Source organism: Etheostoma spectabile, chromosome 10 (genome assembly GCF_008692095.1).
Source record: "Etheostoma spectabile isolate EspeVRDwgs_2016 chromosome 10, UIUC_Espe_1.0, whole genome shotgun sequence".
NCBI lineage: Eukaryota > Metazoa > Chordata > Actinopteri > Perciformes > Percidae > Etheostoma > Etheostoma spectabile.
In genome coordinates, this window is record NC_045742.1 from 14,533,388 (window position 1) to 14,555,173 (window position 21,786).

The 21,786-nt window shown below is 42.4% G+C and overlaps 3 protein-coding genes across 7 annotated transcripts in view; all 3 read left to right on the forward strand.

Annotated features, from left to right (window-relative positions):
• The window catches only part of ints5 (integrator complex subunit 5), a 5,112-nt gene extending 720 nt beyond the window's left edge, over positions 1-4,392 (forward strand). The window contains exons 2-4 of the mRNA XM_032528234.1: positions 542-794; positions 1,030-3,006; positions 3,274-4,392. Of these exons, the coding sequence (XP_032384125.1) occupies positions 542-794; positions 1,030-3,006; positions 3,274-3,993 (2,950 nt within the window). The 3' untranslated portion in view covers positions 3,994-4,392. The remainder of the gene's footprint in view (positions 1-541; positions 795-1,029; positions 3,007-3,273) is intronic.
• A 273-nt stretch (positions 4,393-4,665) lies between these two features.
• Positions 4,666-18,739, forward strand: ganabb (glucosidase II alpha subunit b). Of its 4 annotated transcripts, none has more exons than XM_032528237.1 (25): positions 4,666-4,923; positions 5,733-5,834; positions 5,941-6,049; positions 6,366-6,493; positions 7,602-7,781; positions 7,942-8,007; positions 10,001-10,058; positions 10,178-10,259; positions 10,416-10,512; positions 10,663-10,843; positions 10,964-11,117; positions 11,668-11,903; positions 12,112-12,238; positions 12,420-12,499; positions 12,889-13,029; positions 13,434-13,530; positions 13,802-13,903; positions 14,437-14,680; positions 14,983-15,047; positions 15,322-15,398; positions 15,515-15,589; positions 15,680-15,793; positions 15,895-16,004; positions 16,230-16,330; positions 17,104-18,739. In XM_032528237.1, the coding sequence occupies exons 1-25, from the start codon at positions 4,904-4,906 to the stop codon at positions 17,211-17,213; spliced, it is 2,856 nt and encodes a 951-aa protein (XP_032384128.1). In that variant the 5' UTR covers positions 4,666-4,903; the 3' UTR covers positions 17,214-18,739. The 4 variants fall into 4 exon arrangements, with proteins under 4 accessions (XP_032384128.1, XP_032384129.1, XP_032384126.1 ...); XM_032528238.1 differs by lacking the exon at positions 4,666-4,923 and adding an exon at positions 4,940-5,016; XM_032528235.1 differs by lacking the exon at positions 4,666-4,923 and adding an exon at positions 4,951-5,039.
• Positions 18,740-19,793: 1,054 nt separating this feature from the next.
• si:ch211-114c17.1 (pre-mRNA-processing factor 39) overlaps positions 19,794-21,786 on the forward strand; it is a 9,492-nt gene continuing 7,499 nt past the window's right edge. The window contains exons 1-3 of one of the 2 annotated variants that reach the window (XM_032528241.1): positions 19,878-19,893; positions 21,003-21,088; positions 21,513-21,768. In XM_032528241.1, coding sequence (XP_032384132.1) covers positions 21,517-21,768 — 252 coding nt within the window. In that variant the 5' untranslated portion in view covers positions 19,878-19,893; positions 21,003-21,088; positions 21,513-21,516. Of the gene's footprint in view, positions 19,894-21,002; positions 21,089-21,512; positions 21,769-21,786 lie in introns of both variants that reach the window. The other variant, XM_032528240.1, reaches the window with a different exon arrangement.

Genomic DNA, 21,786 nt, shown 5'->3' on the forward strand with positions numbered 1-21,786 from the left:
GTGTGTGTGTGTGTGTGTGTGTTTGTGTTGCAATGCCACTACAGATCATTTCCATTCGTAATAATGTTATTGGATAAATCTCATAATCCATTAGTTGATTGATAGATGGTTGTAACTTTTTTGATAATTTATGGATTTTTAGGAAGTTATGAAGACATCAATTTAAAGTTACAGGTTTTTAATTATGGGGATTGTTTTTTCTTTACGTAAAACATGCCTTTGGACTAAGCAATTAATCACTACATTGGGAAATATTCTTCAATTGATTCAATTCAATTTAGTGTATCACATGTGAGACATGTCTACCACAACTTCCCATTGCCCAAAGTAACTTCCTTAAATTGCTTGCTTTCTGACTTGCTTTCTGACTTTCTTGTTATTAGGGAGATATAATTAAAATTTGTATGGGTAGTCTGAAAGAAACCTCCAAATACAGGCACACACCTTCTTTTTTCATTCCCTTTCCCCATCATCTTCTGCTTGTGGATGCTAATGTCCCCACTTGGCCCATCATTAAATCATGTTAACTCTTCTCCTCTAGCACCCAGGAACTCTCCCAGGAGATCAAGTCCTTCATCAGTGGTGTTGACACCGTTCAGGGCCGAAAGCTCAGTGTCCGGGAACACGCCCGCTGTGCTGTGCGCCTGCTGCGCTCAGTCCCAGCTTGTCGAGGGGCGGTGCTGGAGCATCTGAGGGGCGTGTATGATGAGCATGTCTCGGCTTTCCTGCACAACCTGGAGACAGAGGGCGATGCCAGCTCCGGGGTCAGCTCCAACCTAGAGGACATTATACAGGTGCGATGCAGAAGGACACATGTAAAACGTCTTAAAACTAGTAGCTTAACTTTCTTATATTGAGAAGTTTATTAAGAGTACAACATACAATTGGTTTTAGAGGCCCACAAGAGTAACAGACCCACACCCTGCCCAATCTCACTGGCCTAAATGTTTTCCTGCATTCATAAAAATATGACAGTGGTTTGGGAAAATTCCCAGAAGATTTAATTTTATTATTTTTGTTTGTCTGTAGGAGGTTCATGGCGTGCTGTCAGAGTTTATTCGTCTCAATCCCCGGGCCTGGGCCCCTCTGGTATCCGCCTGGGCTGTGGACTTGTTAGGCCAGCTGAGCAGCAAGCACGCTGGCCGCAGGGTGGCCCCCCACTCCTCCAGCCTCAACGAGCTGCTCCAGCTCTGGATGTCCTGTGCTGCCACTCGGTCCCTCATGGAGGCCTACTCCCAGTGTTTGGCCGCCATGCTGGCCTGGTGCCCTGACGCATGTGTGGATGCGCTGTTGGACACCTCAGTTCAGCACTCTCCGCATTTTGACTGGGTCGTGGCTCACATCGGCTCCGCCTTTCCAGGTACTATCATCAGCCGAGTCTTGGCATGTGGACTGAAGGACTTCTGCTCTCATGGCTCTAAGGAACAAGGGCCAATGGTCATGGGAGTTGATAAAGGCAGCAGAGTGCCAAAGATTGGCTCAGTGGTTGGAATCCTTGGACACCTTGCAGTGCACCACTCAGACAGCATCAGGAAAGAGCTGCTCAGGATGTTTCAGGAAAGCCTCAGTCCGTCAAGCCCTCTATCTCCCACTTCATCCTCAACATCTTGGGAGAATTTCCCTCAACTCCGTCGTGCTGCAGTTCCATTTCTGTTGCAGCTGGCTGCAATGTCCCCCAACCTCTTTGGTGCAGTGTCTGCGGAGCTGGTGGAGCTGCTGCGCCCTCCTGTCCTGCTACAGCTGCAGGCCTTGCTGCAGGGCCTCCCCAGAGAGGAACTGGATAACATGCTGGGGCTGGCTGTCCACCTTATTAGCCAGAGCCCATCAGGAGGGTCCAGGGTCCTCCGTTTTCTGGCAGACACAGCGACCCCGGCCTCAGTCATCATCTCAGGCCCTACACCCTCTCCTCATGAAGGTGTCAGAGAAGGTTGCGATCGCCTCCTCCAGATGCTGCTTCTGCATCTCCACAAACTGGTCTTTAATCGCTCAGATGGAGCTGAAGTTAACCCTCATCACCCTGCTTCCTCTCAACCCAAAAGGGTCATCCCCTTCTTGGAGGAGCTGCAGTCCCACGTAGGTGAGCTCTGTGCTGAGACACTGCGACTGGAAAGGAAGCGTCACCTCTGGCTGCATCAGCTGCTGTGTCTGCTGTCGGTGTATGGGGGTCCCAGCATTGCCACCGAGGCCCTCTGCCAGCTACTCACCCAGGCCCACAACCCAGAGGAGCTGGCTCTGGCCTGGCAGCTCCACACCACACTGTCCTCTTGCATGGTGGGACTCATTCATGCTGCTGTAGCTCGCTGTGTAGCCCAGATCCATGCACACACTCTGGGGCCCAAGCAGCTGCGGCAGCTGTTGCTTAACCTGGCCGCAGCCATTCAGAGTCAGGATGAGGAGAAAAGAGGAGCAGTAGGTGTTCAGTCCTCCATGGCCATCCAGGTGGGCTCAGCGGTCTCAGTACACCTCCATGATTTTGGCCCGCTCCTTCTCCATGGTGACCCAGCTGTATCTCATGCTACTGTGCGTCTCCTGTCCTGTAGCCCACTCCCTCGCACCTCCTCTCCAGCACACCTGCTCCTGCTCTCTCGTGCTGCTGTCACTCATTTCTTTCTAGCGCTGCGGAGAAGAGGAGAAAGTGAGAATGTGGGGAGAGATGGGGGGCAAGCAGTCGAGGCGGTTAACTGTTCAGTCCTGCTCCTGTCTCGTTTCGCAGGGTATTCTACACTCACTCTCAAAGCGGTACTTCAGCAGCTGGTTGAGGGGGCGCTACATAAAGGCAACGCTGGGCTGTTTGGAGGGCAGATCGCAGATATGTCTGGGGCCCCTTTGCCTTCCCCATTGGTGTCTCCTGACATCGGAGCCTCGTTGCTGGATATCAACTGTCGGTTTGGTACCACTGTCAATTTTTCTGGTAGCGTGTGGTCTGTGTTTCATGCCGGGGTGATTGGAAAGGGGCTGAAAGTCCGCACTGACACACAGCTGACTGACCCGTTGGGGGTCATGCAGGTAATTTGCACAATTTAAGAAGTGTAGTGTAGCACAGTTTTAAAGCAAAATGTAGAGTAGATAAACTAATGTAGAACATTTATAGGTAATTAAATATTGGGTGGAAGTAGATTTATACGGGTGGCCCACCCTGGTGAATTCTGAATATTTCACATATGGCAAAGAAAGAGAAATATACACCTGAAAATCACATATAATAGATTTGTTCTTAATGTGTTTTGATGTGCTTCAGCAAAATGTGTCAACTTCACTTTCTTCTCTCTGTAGAACGTCCAGACTCTGCTGGCTGTCGTAATCCAGTGTTGCAGCTCCTCTGGTCTTAACGGCTCCATCACCGGCTCCCGACCCCCATCTGACCCGGACGAGCCGCTGCCCATAAACGCAGAGGCAGCCAAGGTTGTTGCAGTTACAATGGTGGAAAACGTCTGTCCAGATGTGGCCAATGGTGAGCTGTCCTGGCCCCCAGAAGAGCACGCCCGCACCACGGTGGAGCGAGACATTCACATTCGGCGTTGCTTTGAGGCCCATCCGGTGCTCTTCCCTTTGCTTCAGGTGGTGGCAGCTGGACGCCCGGCTCTCTGCTACTGCTCAGCTGTACTCAGAGGCCTCCTGGCCACTCTGCTGGCCCACTGGGAGGCATCCCGCGAGGTGTTGTCCACAGACTCCCCGTGGCACCTCCAGGCCTCCTGCCTCCTGGTGTCCTGCATGGGAGAGGGCCAGCTCCTGCCTCCTGTGCTGGCCAACGTCCATGAAGCCTTCCCCCACCTCACTCCCTTCGAGGTGAGGCTGCTGCTCCTAGCAGTGTGGGAGTATGTGAGAGGCAATGGTCCAATGCCCCAGAAGTTTGTCTTTAGCTCAGAGAAGGGGCTGTTCTGCAGGGATTTCTCACGGGACGGTGACGTGGCAAGATACGTAGCACCAATTCACAGCGTCCTGCATAAAAACATTGATAGATTGGGACATCTGTGCTGGCGGTTTCAGCTCTAAAGGGTAATGGGGAACAAACCGTATAGAGCAGGTGACAATGAATAAATAGAGACTTTAAAATAGATGGAATACTGTGTTACGTTACTCCAAGAATGAACTGCAAAGTTGCTTTTTCTGTTCTTCAGTTTCATACAAGTTTAGTATAGTATATGTGTGTGTACCTTTTTGTACAATATTGTTTTTGTGACAAAGACGAGAGAAATGGCACACATGTATATAATTTTAATACAGAATTTGCTCCACACAAAACACAGCCTTAATGTGTCATTTATAAATGGTTTTGTATAATTTTTCAGATTGTTCACATGTTCTAAAATTGTGGCTACAAACATGCCTTGCGTCTCTTGTTATGCCAAAAGCTGTTGTTTCAACCACATTACAAAATAAATAATTTGGTCCGAGAATGTGTCATGGAATGATCATCTTTGTTAATGCTAAAATGGGGGAATGAGTGAACGTTGTCACCCCTCAGATCTACCCCAGGTTTGGAACCAGTGCTTTACTCGAAATTTACACCAGGATTCATAAATTTAGGATTGATTTCAGGGGTGTTATCGTGGATTAAATCAGACTATACACGTGTGTTTCCATCACTTGTACGGTGCATTTGTGGGTCAGTCTAGTGCAAGCAGTGGGACAAATCCACGACTGCAGCCTGGAGATGACGTGTCCGTGCCTGAGAGGATGAATATGCAAACGAAGTTGACGTAACGATACATCCTCATTTTATCGTCAACCAGAAAAAAAGAACTCCATAAAGTAAATATCGTAATCTATAAATTTAATTCGCATGGTCTTTATTACTTTAAAGAAGAAAAAGCATACATCTTTCAATTATTGAGAACCGTACTTTTTAACCATCTTTGTTACGAACTGGTGTGGGGCGGAGTCCAGCAGAATCAGAATCAAGATGGCCACCATCACTGATAGGTAAGACAAAGCAGGTCCGCCGTTTCATCGTGCTTTTTTCATTTGTTCGATAAAGCTATGTTATCAGCGCGTCGAAGGCCGGAAATTATCGCTGTGGGTAAACACTTTGTAGACGCGTGAGCAAACAGCTACTATTGTTTCAGGGTTTAGCGGCCGCCAGGGGAATTCATACGGGAAAAGGTCTTGATCCACTCAATTGAATAAGCGGATTGACCGGCTGTTAGCCGTTAGCAAGGTTAGCATGATATCCTGATCCAAAGTGGTATTTAACGGCAACACTGCTGTCTGGCAACCAGGCGGTAGTCCGTCTGTAAAAGACCCTTACAGAACTGGTGTCAAGTTAGTATTTTGTGCCTGCTTTCTTATGTATTTCTTTTCCATACATCCGATTCAATGCTAGCTAACATTAGCCCATTTGAGCGGATACGTTAGCTAATCATTTCAAGCATCACATCACCCGGCTTTGACAGGAGTTTGAGATTGAGAGGGCTGCCGGCTCTGGGTCTAACATAAAAAACGGCATTTTGGATACTGTTATAAATGTTAATGTGTGCACGCAGTGTGTAGCTGTAGCAGGATAATGAAATGGGGAAACTGCCTTTCCACCCGAGGACACATTTTACCAGCACTGAGAGGTCAAAGTCCGGGTGTGTGTTCTGTATAAACTCAATTTCGGTATATGTACTGTAATTTGATAATGGTCCTCATGGGTAGCTAATTACTTAGGCATTGTTACACCACATTGTTACACCAATGCATTTGAGAGGTGATCATCTACAGCTTAGGTTGTCTCCTTGATTTCTTTGAAGGATGGCGCCTGTCTTGGTGCTCTGGCTGGCCATGTGCCTCAGTGGGACTTGGGCTGTGGACAGGGGCAACTTCAAGACCTGTGACCAGAGTGCCTTCTGCAAGTGAGTGCAAGATAGAAATATAATACATTATCTTACTTAAAGTTGCTTTTAAAAAAGCACACAGATTCATCACCTGCGTCCATTCTTATTATTCCGTTTTAAACAGGCGTCAGCGAGCGTTGAAGCCTGCTGAGTCTCCCTATCGAGCCCTGCTGGAGACCATGGAGCTGACCAACACCAGACTCACGCTGCAGCTCATCAATGATAACAATAAAGTAAATCACAAATTCAGATCCAGTTCACAATGTAGGATATTATGGCTGCCAGAGGAAGAGGCACTAACTTTAATTTACAAGAGCCTCAGTTGAATTTTCCAGCACTTAACTAAAATGATAAATATGGCCATTACCCGTTCTCAGATGGGGAAATTATCAGGCTATAATGAAAGAACATTTTACTAGTTTCACTTTTTGTGGCAGCAACACCAAATGCCTACAAATGGCTAACTAAGTGTAATGCCAACTAAACAAGTTTGCCAACCTCTGCTGTAGTGTTTCCCCTCTCACCCCTCTTTCTGTGCTTGTCTGTCAGGTGCGTCTGCTGCTTGAGCTGTACCGTCTCCAGGGAAACATGACAAGGGTGAAGATTAACGAGCTCAAGCCGCTAAAGCCTCGCTATGAGGTCCCAGACGTGCTCATCAGGGAGCCGCCTACTGAGCCGTAAGTCTCCCAAGGGTGTTACTGACTGTGTGGGGTGGGTGGTGCTTTTGATATGACAGAATCAAACTGAAAAGGCAAAATTGACGCCCTTCTGCGTTTGGTCCTGCCATTGTCAATTTTAATAATTTAGCCCTAAATCAAAAATTTGTCTCACACGCTCTATTTTTCTAACCAGAAATCTTGCATCTTCCATGACAGTTATAATATAGACAAAGAAAATTATAATATAGACCTTTTTGCACACAATGTCAGGGTCGGAAAAGTAGAGGTATAAATAATATTAATGATGGCTAAATTCCATTTTAGCTGCTTCAGCTTCAAGTCCTGGTATAGTACATGCTGGCTTATGTTTATAATGTCAAGGCTAACAGTGACACTTGAGTAGAACAGAGCCATTTGTCTCCTAGGTGCATCTGAATCGGGCAACACCTAAGTTATTAATTAATCAATAAATAAATAAATAAAATTGTGTTATACTGTAGGTTGAGGCATTTTACCCATTGACACAGAACTCGATTAAAATACTTTCAGAGAAACAAAAGAGCCCATTTGAGATAATCGCCTTCTGGCTTCATCTGTCATTCAAATTTTCAACCTTGTAGTTTAGTTTTTTGCTTCACTAGGACAGGAAAGCAAATTAAACAAACCTACAGCATTTAGATCGACCTTGAGTAGATAGTTAGGCTGTCGTGGCTCTGGTAGAGCGGCCATTTACCAGTTGGAAGGCCGGTGGTTTAATCCCTGTCGAAGTGTCCTTTGGAAAGACACTGAACCCAGAATGGCTCCTGATCAGTGTGTGAATGTGCTTCTGATTAGCAAGTGGTAGCCTCAGCCAACAGTGTATGAATGTGTGTGTGAATGGTGAATGCTGTCCCGTAGTGTGTAATGTAATAAATTCTATCTATTTTAGATAGTAATTGAAAGGTAAAGTATTTTTTTTTTTGTTAAATATATGAAGCTGTAAAGACTGTAAAGCCCCCTCAGACAAATTTGTGAAATTGGGTTATATAAATAAAATTGACTAGACTTTTTCTCTTTATTTTCCTTTTTCTAAACCAAATCCTCTTTAACTTCACTTTCTCTGTCTCTCTCCCTCTCTGTGCCTCAGCCTGTCTCTCTTGTCTCAGGACGAGAATGGGGTCGTGCTGTCCCTGGGGGCGGAGTCTCAGAGGGTCATCGTCAGTGCCCGGCCCTTCCGATTGGACATCATGGAAGGGCGAGATGTGTTGATGTCGCTGAACTCGCGTGGCCTGCTGGCCTTTGAGCACCTGAGGATGCGCAAGGACACGTGAGAAACCCACAAATGCACACACATTTACAAATGCCAGCCCTCTTTTCATCCACGTCCTCACTCAGTGGATGATTTCGATTTTTGTTCCCATGAAATGGTTTGTTTTTGAGTATTGTCTCTGACTCGTTGTTCTGTCCTCTTTTCCCTATCATCCTAGTTTCTCCTATAAAGTAACTAGCACAGTGGCTAGCGTGTGGGATAATATCAAGAGGGTATTCTCTAGGTAAAGACCCTTAAGATTTGTAAGTGTGTATTCTGTTCCTTGTGCTAATGCTGCCAGTAGTGACACAAATCTAGGGACTCCCATAACAGCAAGTACAGTGTGTTTACCCTCCAATAAATGTGACTGAGAGCGGTGTGGCTGAGTGTGTGCATGTCAGTGTTTTAATTTGATCCTTAATTTAGGGGTCAGACCAGCCCCCTGTTATCATTCTCCATATCTTTTGAAGGATCATTTAAACTAATAATAAAAATTGCCAGTTGTATTGTTCTTCTCATTTCATGAAACAAAGAAAAATCATCCTAATCATGATAACGCAAATTCACGTAAATTATGAAGGGTCTGATGTGCCAACCAGTGATTTTACTGTCTTGTCAAATCAGTGTCCGATAAACTAAATCGTTTGTGTAGAGTGTCACTCCAGCAGATCTAACATTGCAACTGCATGACTGGCTGTGCAATGTTGACTGAAAGTAGTTTTCACGCTTGCTTAGCTCATGGTGAGAGCTAACTGTGATAGATGAGCTATAATGCTGATGGCAGCAGGTGTGGGCCAGTTTAGAAGGAACATACACACACACACACACGTAGTCTGAGTCACAACAGATAGTTAGTGCCTTATTTTCTGGTACTGCAGCCCAGTTCCCAAACCCAACTGCAAAATCTCTTTGTGGTTATAATCTGAAGTTTACATTTCAATTAAAGGGGTTTCAAGTTCTCTTACTTAGGACATTTTATGCATTTATTTCTGGCACAGTGCTTCTTTTGACCTCTTAAGCCATACTCTCATTATTGCGGAAAAAAAAACAGCTTTTGGTGGAGCCTTCATCATTGTTGTGTTTATGGTGTATTGTGAGGTCCAGCAGCGATTTATGAAGTGTGGTTGTAATTTAAGATGAAGATTAAGAAGAAAAAAAAATGGAAAATGTTTGCAGGGTAAGATATCAGCCTTAAGATTTTATCAGTTTCGTTACAAAAAATGCTGTTTGAGTCTCAGTACTGATCTAACTACGGTTAACGTTCACATTGTGACCTGATGGTCTTTCAGAAAGTCCATTTGCCTGGTATATTTGGAAACTAATGATGAATAGGGGCTCCAATTATTTTTTTTTTTTTTAACACATCAAAATCTGTTTACAGGTCTTGGGGGTAACTACTGCATATGTAAAGAAACCAAAAAACAATCCTTTTGTGGCTCCAGAGTGAGCTGTGTGAAGTCTGTTAACTTTTCTCACATGATGTCACTTGAGACAGCATCAGTTGAAAATGAAATCTCAGGGTGTGGATTTAGAAAGAAGTGAGCTTAGCAGACTTCTGTAGCGCACTCCTCGTCACTGCTTAAGACTAGCAGCACAATGCTACATAAGCTGCTACTAGCATAACTCATCAGAATCACCAACTGATCTGTTGGCTGTTGAGTTGCATTGTGGGCAGTTGCCAGGTTCTCGGAGACCCTTGCTTTTCCGCTGCAATGCGAATATGGCATAACAGGCTTTTAAGACACATTTGCACTACTGCCTCTTGCTCGTGCTGCAGATCATGCACATCAACGGCTGTGTGACTGACAATTTTTAGCAGCTCAAAGCCTTGTTTGATGGGGTCATTAGGGAAATGCCATGGCCTTGATCACACCATGGTAAACGGGGAATCCACGTGGTACCAGCTGGTTCTGTAAGGAGCCTTGCGCGTGATACATAAAGCAGCCTTTTGAGGTCTTGTCCCATAGTGCTTAGCTTGAAATAGCCACAAGGTAGGGAGTTGCTCAGTCTCCTTTGCCATCAATGTTAAGTCAATCAAGACTGAGTATTTTTAGTTGTCATTGTGAAGTCAAAGGGCAATCACCAAACTCCCCAGTCTGTATGTCCTTTTCCTTTTTTGTTATATTTTAAATAAGATCTTATATATTGCCACTTGTATAGATGGCATGACTTTGCCAAGGTGACACATTTTTCTTTTCCCTTTATCCCCCACCTCCACTCATTGTGCCATGGAGCAGTCAGGTAGAACCAGAAGCTGAGAAGAAAGAGGAGGATGATCCGGCAAACCAGTCTGAGGTACTACACACTGAAATACACTTTATTTTCCGCTCCCTCTCTTTATTTTAAACACACCATTTCTACGCTTCTCTATTTTCTTTTGTAAATAACGTTACTGTTCTCCCTCTGCCGGCCAGACCACAAAAGAAGAAGAAGAGAAAGTAGAAGATGGGATGTGGGAGGAAACGTTTAAATCACACTCAGACAGCAAACCAAATGGTAAGCTCTACTTTTATTTTCAGTTAGTCAATTTAGCATGATTATTATTACCATAATATCTGCATGCAGCGGTTATTGAGGGCATTTAAAGCTGTATCTAAAATAAGTCTGGTGTATTGACTCTCCACTAACTAATTGGTTGCTGTCATCTCACAGGTCCATCTGCTGTTAGTTTAGACTTTTCGTTGCCAGGTGTTGAGCACGTCTACGGCATCCCAGAACATGCAGATACCCTCAGACTCAAAACAACAGAGTGAGTGTCAACAAGTCATATTTCAAACACAAAATTACGATGCCGTTTGAATTTTCCTTGATGTTGACTGGCACATGCACAGTGGTCACTGTAGTCTTCACTGCATTGGATTAAGCCAGAGTGTGTGTGTATGTGTTTTTTCTCTTTCAGTAATGGAGATCCATATCGGCTTTATAACCTGGATGTTTTCCAGTACGAGCTGTATAACCCTATGGCCCTTTATGGCGTTGTCCCAGTCATGTTGGCCCACAACACCCAGAGGACCACAGGCATCTTCTGGCTCAATGCCGCTGAGACCTGGGTGGATATTAGCTCCAACACAGCTGGAAAGGTATGTCCCTTTTTTACTTTTCCTTAGGTCCTGGGCCTGTTTTGGTCCAAAATAGCCAGTAATTAATGTCTGCTGCACCAAAGCCCATTGCTTCTCTTACGAACTTTTGTCTCTTTTCAGACTGTGTTTGGAAAAATGCTAGATTATGTTCAAGGCTCCAGTGAGACTCCACAGACAGACGTGCGTTGGATCTCTGAAAGTGGCATCATTGATGTCTTCATTATGCTTGGGCCAACACCCAAAGATGTCTTTTCTCAGTATGCCTCCCTCACAGGTAAAGTAAGAAGATGGATGACTCTCATAAACTCTTACTGCCTTATTTCCCATGTTTTCCCCATGATTAAAGAGTGCGTCCTGTAGTTTATGCAGAGTGTACAAGTATCCCTTCAATACAGAAAGGGATACTCAATTCTGAATACTAAAATTAAAGAAACTCTTTAATCAGAAACAAGTCAACACTTTTCACTTAGATACAACTACTTAATGCACAGATTAAAGAATTTAGAAACTTTTGATAAAGACACACAATTCATTGATTTTAAACCTTGCTGTTTTACTCAAATCAAGTTTGTAATTAATCATGAACAAAATTGAATTTTACAATGGTTCAGGCATTTAACACAAAGGCTTTGGCTCAATTTTTAGTCTCTGGAAAATCATGTTATTTCACCTGGTATCCACTAACCCAAGATAAAGGTTAAACGCGTTTTACAACCTGATACAAGTACGGGTGCCTGTGTTGCCAAATAAAAGATCTGACTAACCTCCTCAGTCTCAGTTCCCTTCTTCACATCTTCTAACTTCCTCCTCCTGTTGTTCATCAGGCACTCAGTCCTTCCCTCCCCTAGCTGCTGTGGGCTACCACCAGTGCCGCTGGAACTACAATGACCAGGAAGACGTGTCTTCAGTGGATGCTGGCTTTGACGAGCACGACATCCCTTATGATTATATCTGGCTTGACATTGAGCACACAGATGGCAAGCGCTACTTCACCTGGGATCCACACAAGTTTGCAACACCAAAGGAAATGCTGCAGGGTCTTGTGGACAAGAAACGCAAGGTACATATGACAAATATTCCAACATCACTGTACCAGCAAACTATGTCAGGATCCGCAATTTCTGCCAGAAGTTCTCCAGGATCTATTCTACTTTCCATCTAAAATAAATTATCTGCAGGCACTGTCAGGACAGAACTTAGACACATACATTTTTAAGACTTTGTGGTCAGTTTTCTTTAATTGTGGATTTTTTTTTTTTTTTATGTAGATGGTGGCCATTGTGGACCCTCATATCAAAGTAGACAGTAATTACAAGATCCATAATGAAATCCGCACTCGGGGATTCTATGTCAAGAATAAAGATGGTGGAGACTACGAGGGTTGGTGCTGGCCAGGTAAGAGGTTGACAACTTTGCATCAATCAGCAGAAACTACATTTGTAAATAATCTTCATGAACTGAATCTTAACTGGTAAACATTGACATTTTATAGTGCCATGTTTCTCAGTGTGCAAATATTGTTATTGCAATGAATATTTCTTACATTCCTTTCTGTACTTTGGATGATGTCCTTTAGGTAGTGCCGGCTATCCAGACTTCACCCGTGCAGACATGAGAGAATGGTGGGCCAGCATGTTTGCCTACGATCAGTATGAGGTGAGTCTGAAGTCATCTCTCTGTCGCTGAGCTAAAGAGAAACTGTCAGTAATCGTCAACTAAGTGTGCAAGGGAGACACTAAAGACTTAGCGTGTTGCCTTTTGCTGTGTGCTGTGTTTCTACAAGGAAGGACACGATGGCAGTTTTTTTGTAGACCTTTTTATTTAACTGGGAAATTCTTCTGCAAAACCCAATAGCGTATTCTCACATGGGAGCTGCCAATTACAACCTGTTTTTTTTACTGTTGATCACTGACTGAATATTTTAGGCATCTGAAAGGATTTTTCATTTTTAATTTCTGCGCTCAGGTTTATTGGCTCTCACTTTTCCCATAATATGGTTTGTCTGTCCTCAAAACTTACATGCACAATCTCTGTTCACTCTCCAGGGTTCCATGGAGAATCTGTATACATGGAACGACATGAATGAGCCGTCAGTCTTTAACGGGCCAGAGGTGACGATGCACAAGGACGCAATGCACGGAGCCTGGGAGCACCGTGACCTGCACAACTTATATGGCTTCTATGTGGTGAGTGCACACAATTCGTCTTCAGTTTTTTTCTGAAAGACTGAACCTTTCTGTTAAATATTTCATCCTTTTTATGTTTTTCAGTCTGGTTGAGTATTCATACATTAATGTTAACTACTGTTACGTTGGTCACTGTAGTTGATTCACTGGAGAAAGTGACTTAACTTAATGACCTAATTTCCAGCGTGTGTCCAGGCAGCTGGAAAATGTCAGTACCACTCAGAAACCAGTGCTGAAGACAAATCAATGTTTTAGCAAAATAAGAACACAATGATTTTAAAAATAATTTTAGTGATATGTCATAGTTCACAAATCAGTTTGAAAAAGAACCAAATGTGCTCTAAAAATTAGATGCTTTTGGGTTAAAAAAAAATAGCACTGATTATTCTGTGTAAAACCTGCAGCAAATGGCCACAGCAGAGGGTCAGATCCAGAGGTCGGGAGGAGTTGAGCGACCTTTTGTTTTGACCAGAGCCTTCTTTGCCGGTTCGCAGCGCTACGGTGAGCCCTTTTACTGCTTTTACTTTTCATTCTACCAGCTGGTGTTTATGATCCATATTGCTAACCTGTTGTTTGGCAATATTTTGGGATTTGCACTTTATTTATAGTTATTTTAGACATTTATATCTGCACTCCTTTTCTATTTTGTATTGCATCTGCTACACAGCTGTATTGCTCAGTTATAAATGAAGTGCTGTGTTATTGAAAAACATTTTGTGTCAGGCTATTTTAGCACAGGACTTTGAGTGTTAAAGTGTGTTTGTTTCTGTAGGTGCTGTGTGGACAGGAGATAATGCTGCTGAGTGGGAGCATCTGAAGATCTCTATCCCCATGTGTCTGAGTATGGGCCTGGTTGGAATCTCTTTCTGTGGTGGTGAGTATTATGCAGCTTCACAGTCTGCGCTTACACTGGTAGTTTGTCCCGGGGGTCAGTGTAAAAATTAAAATACCTTGGCTTCCAACATATTCAAAAAGTATTTTGCATTGCTACACTGAAGTTTTTATATTTAACTATATTGAAGTGTTTGATGTGGCTATAACAGTTTTGCAGGATTGTGATACTAAAAAAAGGAGTGAATTTAGTTCAAAGTAGTTTTCTGAAACAAATTTTGAGGCGTTACTATGGTGAGAGCACAGGTTTCCTTGGTAACTGCAGTTATGTAAATCATTTGTGCTGGCTGTATGTATAAAGCTTGTATCCATGATCAGATCAGGTGTTTTATGTTATTGCAACTGTGTTAAATAAAGGTGATTCAGTACAAGGAAAACACAAATTTGGCTCTAGTTGCAGCCAAAAGCTCCAAAAATAGATCTCTGGAGCGGCTGTTTTGTTTCCCCAAGAGACTTTATTTATAAAATGAACAGCCCAGATCTGACAGTAACTCTGACCCCTTCTCTCTCTCATAGCTGATGTTGGTGGTTTCTTCAAGTCTCCGAGCACTGAGCTGCTGGTCCGTTGGTACCAGACGGGGGCGTATCAGCCGTTCTTCAGGGCCCACGCCCACCTGGACACCCCCCGCCGCGAGCCCTGGCTGTTTGGTCCGGAAAACACGGCGCTGATCCGTGAAGCAGTGCGCCAGCGCTACGAACTCCTGCCCTACTGGTACCAACAATTCTACCACGCACACCGCACTGGACAGCCCATTATGAGGTGAGGACAGGGCAGGACACATTGTTTGTGTTGGCGTCTCTTTCATGTCATCTTACCATTAGTGGGGAGTTACAAAATAATCTCCAATCAGGTTATATTAGTACCTGCTTGTCCAGCTAGAGATCATCTCACTCTGGCGTTTTTGAAACAAAAATGTGTCCCCTACTCTGAATTACAACTATGCATACAATCTCAATGCACAACAATACATTGTGTTGTTGATTTGAATTCACTGCAGATTTCAATTATATGCTTTGATGCAGATAAAAATCTTGTAATGACTTTACCCATCTCTATTTCAGACCACTTTGGGTTGAGTATCCTCAGGATCCTGCTACTTTCACTGTGGATGACGAGTTCTTGATCGGTGAGAAACAGAACACAAAAACTGTAATTTTCCTGTTAAAATACATCCATCAAAAGATCTCTTGATGATTTTATTTTATTTTAGAGTTGTCTCCAATTATTGATCAATTTAAATGCAGAATCTCTGCAGCTCAGTCCAAATCTGTACTGTGGTTACTTTTGTTGTTGTGTGGAGCTCTTCTGTTGAAAACAGCCAAGGTACAAAAGGGCGAAGTAGAATGAAAACATAAAATTAATTGTAACAGTAAGGTCCATGTTACTTAACTCCTCTGCAGGAAGAGACCTGTTGGTGCACCCAGTCACTGAGGAGGGAGCCAGGGGAGTCACCGCCTACCTGCCTGGCAAAGACGAGGTAAGAGGAAGAAGCACCGAGGCTTTAACACATCTTGCAGTTACTGCATGATTCTGGTGTCTTGAGTGGTTCTCTCAAGAAAAGGTGATTCAGATTCAGATGTCCTTGTTCCTCAGGTTTGGTTTGACGTTAAAACCTTCCAGAAGCACAACGGGGCCCAGAACCTTTACATCCCTGTCACCATGAGCTCTGTAAGATGCACAATTTTGAGGCCCTCCACATCCTTTAATAGTATCTTCCTTGTTTCCTCTGTAAAATTGAGCTTTCTGTCTTCTTTTCAGATTCCAGTGTTCCAGCGTGGTGGCTCCATTATTCCCAAGAAGATGCGAGTTCGCAGGTCCTCCTCATGCATGATGCATGACCCCTACACTTTATATGTGGCTCTTAACCCCCAGGTAACTCAGTTGCACAAACTCTCGATGACAGCTGCCAACACGCAACTGCTATTTTAAAATGTTGCATTCTCATACTTGATTTTATACTTTTTCTTTGACAGAGAACTGCAGAGGGTAAGCTCTACATAGATGATGGCCACACCTTCAACTATGAAAAGAAGGAGTTCATCCACAGGAGGCTGTCCTTCGCCAACAACATCCTCTCTTCTGTGTGAGTGACATGAATATTCTCAGTTTCAGTCTGGTAGAAAACCTGCTTCTATTTAATCAAAAATCCACCTCAGATAGGCTCTTAGATATTTAAATTTAGATCTTTATTGTGTCCCAAACAACATAAAATTATAAAACATTTTAGGATTTGCATTATAGGGGTTAATATATCATTTTTGTGTTGTAAATATTAAATCCATGTCCCATGTCTCTGCTCTGTCCACAGTAACTTGGCTCCAGATGCCCAGTTTACCACCCAATCCTGGATTGAACGTGTTGTCATACTGGGAGCCAGTAAGCCCAGCACGGTGACCCTGAAGACTGCTGGTGAGTGGCCATAATACAGCCGTTCTCCTGCATGTCTATTCTCATTGGTTGATTCGTTTAAACTTATGGACTGAATGCTGACCAAAGGAATCAGCTGAAATGCATCTATTTCACAAGGGGCAGCTAAACATTTTTATATAAAAGTTTAATGATTAAAACAAAGTCCAGTCCAGTGGTACAATCTTCCCACTTACCTGAAATTGAATGAATATGAATACAGTTTCTCTAAAGAGATGATCATTAAATAGTTTGTAACTTTCTGTAATAACTAAGAAGAAATGACACCAAATTAAGAATTTGTTAATATAGGTGATTGAAAATTGGATTTGGAATTTTATGATTGATATTTATCAATATCATCTTGGCTAACCAGGTCTAATTTATTTTTAGCTATTAACTACTACAATATGCACATACTCAAATTATAATACCAAGTGTTTTTCCTCGGTCATAGAGCTCAAACACTATTTTGTGTGGACAATTTAATTTGTGTGCACTTGAACATCTTCAGACAGAGGTTTGGGGAAGTTAAGTGTGGAAGTCTGTTAGAAAATGGCTGTAAAATGCTTTGGTGTGGTCACACTTCAGAAAAGATTACACTCAGTGAAACAGAGTATGAAGGCTTTCTTGGGGTGTAATTTCCGGGAGGTGAATGTTTTTTCAGCCAGTCGCATTGCACCTCAGGATTACAAAGACTATTTTTTTGGCTGTGTGAGATGATGTAAGATTTTCTCCCCAAAGTGTCTACTTAAATGTTCTTGTCTCCTTTGCAGATGGTCATGAGAGCCAACTAGAGTTTGACTTTGACGCCTCCATGTCTGTGTTGACACTCCGCAAGCCCGGTATGAACGCAGGGGCCGACTGGACCGTGATGCTTCAGTAACCATGCAGACAGGAGAGGAAGAGCAGGAGTAGAAAATGACTGAACAGGAGAGAGGAAGGAAAAGGCACCAGGCGCTGATGCTCATGACTAACTACAGCAAGACAACAGGATAGCCATCATAGAAAATAAAGGACACACACACACACACACACACGTACACCTGTCAGCCATGTAACGTCACTGCCATGTATCTTATGTGTTCAGTCGCACTGGAATACCTAACAGAGGTTACTACTAGATAGATAATTATGTTTGTCACATTTTTTCAAATAGATAACAAATGAGAAAATGTTATCATTGTAATTCCTATTTGGGCTAAAGAAAGAACACACTTTGTCCAGCCAGTCTGCTTCAGAAGAAAGATCACTGTGGGGGATTGTATGCCATTTCAGATGAAGGCTCACATTCAAAGCACATGCTCTACCTGTTGGTGATTCCCTCTTATCTGTTTCTGACTCGATGCTCAAATTCATTCCCCCCTCTTTTAAACCAAGCACTTCAGTCAGTTCAGAGCTCAACCTTCTTTATTCTTGCCACATTTTATATATTTTGAGTAGGGCTTGCCAACAATCAGCTTTGTGGCTCTACACTTAAAGGTGGAGTCAACAGCCAAATAAATACACCCCTCCGGTCATTTCAGAACGTTGTGCCAGATTCATGCTCCCTCTCGCTACCGCTGCCTTTCTCTTTATACATCCATAGCCTTTCCCCTGTCCTGTGCAGAAGCACGGATGGAATAGTGATTTTGTCTTCCCATTTACGGAACCAGGGCTGTGTATGAACGCATAACGGATAGCTAGACGATTGGGTGGAAATAAGTGTATTGGATTAGAATAGCTGACTCCAGCTTTTATTTTTACCACAAAATGAAAAAATAATACTCTTTCTTAGCAATTCTGGCCTGTTAATTCTTGTTAAGTCCCTCCCTGAGCTCGTCAATGATGAATTATTGTGTGCATGGAAATGATACATTATTGTCTCTAAATTACGAAAGTAGCGGGGTCGATTTCCAGCTGTTCTTTTGCACAAACGCTGCAGTGGGTATGAGCTAAACCACTGATGTTTGCGGATCATCCTGTTGATGTGCTCTCTTTGTTTTATCAAGTTCTTTTCCAAGCACTGTTTACGAGATCATTTTTAATGCACTTCAAGAAGAGTGTGAGAAATTTAAAGTTGTTTAGATTTTCATGTGCTACTAGGTGTCAGGACTGTCCAGGATTTCCAGTGTGTCATTTGGATCTCATTGAACTGGTCAAATCTCATCCTTGAAATGTTTTACTTATTTGATTTTCTGGAGACTCTAGATTGTGTTCCATCTAGTCAAATCATTGGACCATTTAGGAGTTTTGTTCTGAGTTTGTTTCTCCTTTGATTGATTTTATGATCATTAATGTACATGTTGCCTCAATTTAGTTGCTGATGGCTTGAATTGGCAAATGGAAGTGAATGAAAGGACTGTCAAGTAAAGTTGTCAAATGTACTAAAAGATAAAGACCAAGTGAAAATAAAGTTGACCAAATGTAAAAGAGTATGTTTTTTTTAAATTAGCATTTCTGTAATTTAACTATGGGGAGAGATATATATATATATATATATAGATATAGATATAGATATAGAGATATAGATATAGATATATATATATATATATATATATATAGATATATATATATATAGATCTATATATATATATATCTATATCTATATATATCTCTATATCAGCTCATTTAGCCACTTTTTTAACAGCAGGGGCCTCCATTTTCTTGAGCTACGGTAAAGGAGATGTGTTCTGCTAAATTTGAACATTAATTTCTGAGATAAGAATATCTTTGTATCTTTAAACAAAACCGGGTAGACCTTTAAATTGACTGTGTTGGTGTTCCCATAGTTGCAGGAATCTCAAAAGTTTCCCAGGAAAGTTTTAGTTTTACTCTTTGCAGGCAAAGGGAGACAACATGACAAATTATGGTTTAATAGTTTTCTTAGTATAAGACAAATGTATGCATTCATTTAACAAAACATTGAACATTGCAATATTAATATTTTGCTTGAATGCTCGACCTGCTCCGTGTCATCCCCTCTCTTTCTCTCCCCTTTTCCTGTCTATCCGCTGTCACTATCAAAGCCCTAAAAATAAGATGTAGATAGAAAAACATTTGCTTGGTAGTAATCCTTTCAGAAAAGACAGTGAAGTAAAAACCATGGTGCCAAATTTTCAGAACAAGAAAGTACTTTATTTATTTAGATGTATTTAACAAAAAAAAAGAAAAGAAAAGGTATTCGTAAAGAATTTGCATTTTCTGAGAAATGATCAACCTTTATTGAAAGAACATTCGAATATACAAAATTTAGGACATGTACTCAACAGAGAAAACAAAAATCTGATTGCAAATAAATTAATGTGTTTGCATAAATAAAATGATAACGGGTAGGAATAAAACATACATTATTCTTCTTCGAAGAGTTCACCGTACAGGTCCACAGTTTTATTCATAGACAGTCAAAGGTTTTACTCATTTTCTTTAACTGTCTATGGTTCTATTACTCATTTTTGATTTTTTTTTCAAGATGATGGTGGGATGTATCTTGTCGCGCATGAATGACGTCATCAAGACGTTTTCCATCATGGCGGCGGAAGGCTGTGAGGAGATGAGCGGCAACGGGGAGCTAGAAGAGTCTTCGGGTAACATTGATTAACATTACTGGATATGCAATCTACAGTCTTGTCTGGTCTTTTCGTACATATTCGTGGTCTTGGGTTGCATCGGCCAATGTGTTTGGGATAAAGGCTCCAATCGGACATATTTAAGTGAGAAGCATGACAAGCTAGGCTAAGCTAACGTGATTACAAGTAACCACACACACACACACACACCAGGAACCCGACAATATTCTTCTGTTCACTAACGTACCTTCCCGTGGCTAACGACGTGTTCTGTGGCTGCCTATCAACTAGTAGTTGAATTATGTCCGCGACAGCCCACAGGTACGTGGGTCAGCGCTGTAGTGGAGCGCACACCCGTGTAAACTCAGTGCTCTAGCTAAGGGTTTAATGAATGAAACAAACCTCTGGGGGTGTTTGAAGAGTAAAAGCTTAGAACCCCTGATTTAGTCATTTGTGGGTGTTTTGTGTGTGTGGATCACAAGCTGCGGGCAGCAGTTTAGCTGCATAAGAGGTTTGACTGAATGGTCAAAGCAGACTTTAAAAGTTTTAGCTTTTACCTCTCAGGTGGTCTGGGACGGGTCTGCTCTCTGTCCCCAGTCAGAACTAAACAGGGACATGCCGGTTCAGGTTTTATCCACAAATCTGGAACAAACTCCCAGAAAACTGCAACTCTTAAATGGAGGCTTAAGGACTTAACTTTGACACTGCCTTTTTATTCATTTTTTTTTTTTTGCACTGTAACTTTTGTTCTTATACTTTATACATGTCTTATTCTATTTTATTTTGTTTTTAATTAATTCATGTGTTTGATTGTTTGAATGCTTTTTAGTGCTTTATGTGAAACACTTAAAGTTGCCTTGCTTTTTGTAAAATCAGTCACAATGCACCCTATTTGTCTTACAAAGTTATGTGCTTAAAGTTTGTTTATTGATTTACGTCTGGTGTATAATAATAATAATAATAATGATGGAAGCATGTGATTGTGGTCCTTTCACACATTGTTGTTGTATTATTGGAACACCTGTTGGTCCTTTTTCACAAAACTGTCCAGTAAGCAGAGGAAGTTTCATGAGTTACATCACATTACATTCATTTCCTATGAAGGTTAATTGCTTCTTTTTTTACAGCATCAACCTCAATTAAAAAAAAAAAACAAGCTAGATGTCGGAAGCAGTCAAGTGTTGGTTTCCGTTGCCACCACACCTCAAGTTAAGCAGATTAAGAGAAATGGGTAGGAAAATTAACATAGAAAGGTTTAAGATGTTTCGTCATATAGTGAGAATACAGCAACATCAGAGCAAATATTTAATTTCTTAGTCATATGTTGAGTAAAATAGCTGTAGTTATCGATTTATTGTTCATACAGAGATTTAGGACTTGGTAAAATGCGTCTTTGTTCGGCCAGTAATCCCTGGTGGTCAGTAGTGAAAACTACCCCAGTAGTTTGGGACTGGTCAAGTGAAAGGACTTCTTTCTGGGGTAGTGATTATGGCCAAGGGGCCAAATTCAGGGCAAGGCTCCTATGCTAAATAGTATGTTCCCAGTAGCTTCAGTAGTAGCATACCTGACCTGTAATGGGCTTTAATTATGTAAATGGAGATTGTCTGACTTACTTACCTTTCATCTACCCCCTCTTTAGACATGGAGGCTTCTGAGGTTCCTGCATCACCTCCGACTGAGTTGGCAGAGATGTCGGAAGAAAACGGCAATCTCGCCGTGGTCCCTGAGGCCCCCGTAGTAGGCCCCGACCCTGCTACCTTCTCAATGCCCCCGGCTTCAGAAGACGAGGAGGGAGAACTGCCAGCCGACTTTGAGCGCCTGTGGAAATCCGCCCACGACAATCCTCAAGACTTCACCAGCTGGACTGACCTGCTGCAGTACTGTGAGCAAGAGGTATGTGTGTGTGTGTGT

What these genes read in the sequence shown, in the direction of transcription:
- ganabb (XM_032528235.1), top strand. Translation starts at nt 4,981, where the DNA reads ATGTTATCAGCGCGTCGAAGGCCGGAAATTATCGCTGTGGGTAAACAC. An exon ending in CTCAGACTCAAAACAACAGA is followed by an intron (nt 10,513 to 10,662) that starts GTGAGTGTCAAC and finishes TTTCTCTTTCAG; the next exon opens with TAATGGAGATCCATATCGGC. An exon ending in ACCTGCCTGGCAAAGACGAG is followed by an intron (nt 15,399 to 15,514) that starts GTAAGAGGAAGA and finishes CTTGTTCCTCAG; the next exon opens with GTTTGGTTTGACGTTAAAAC.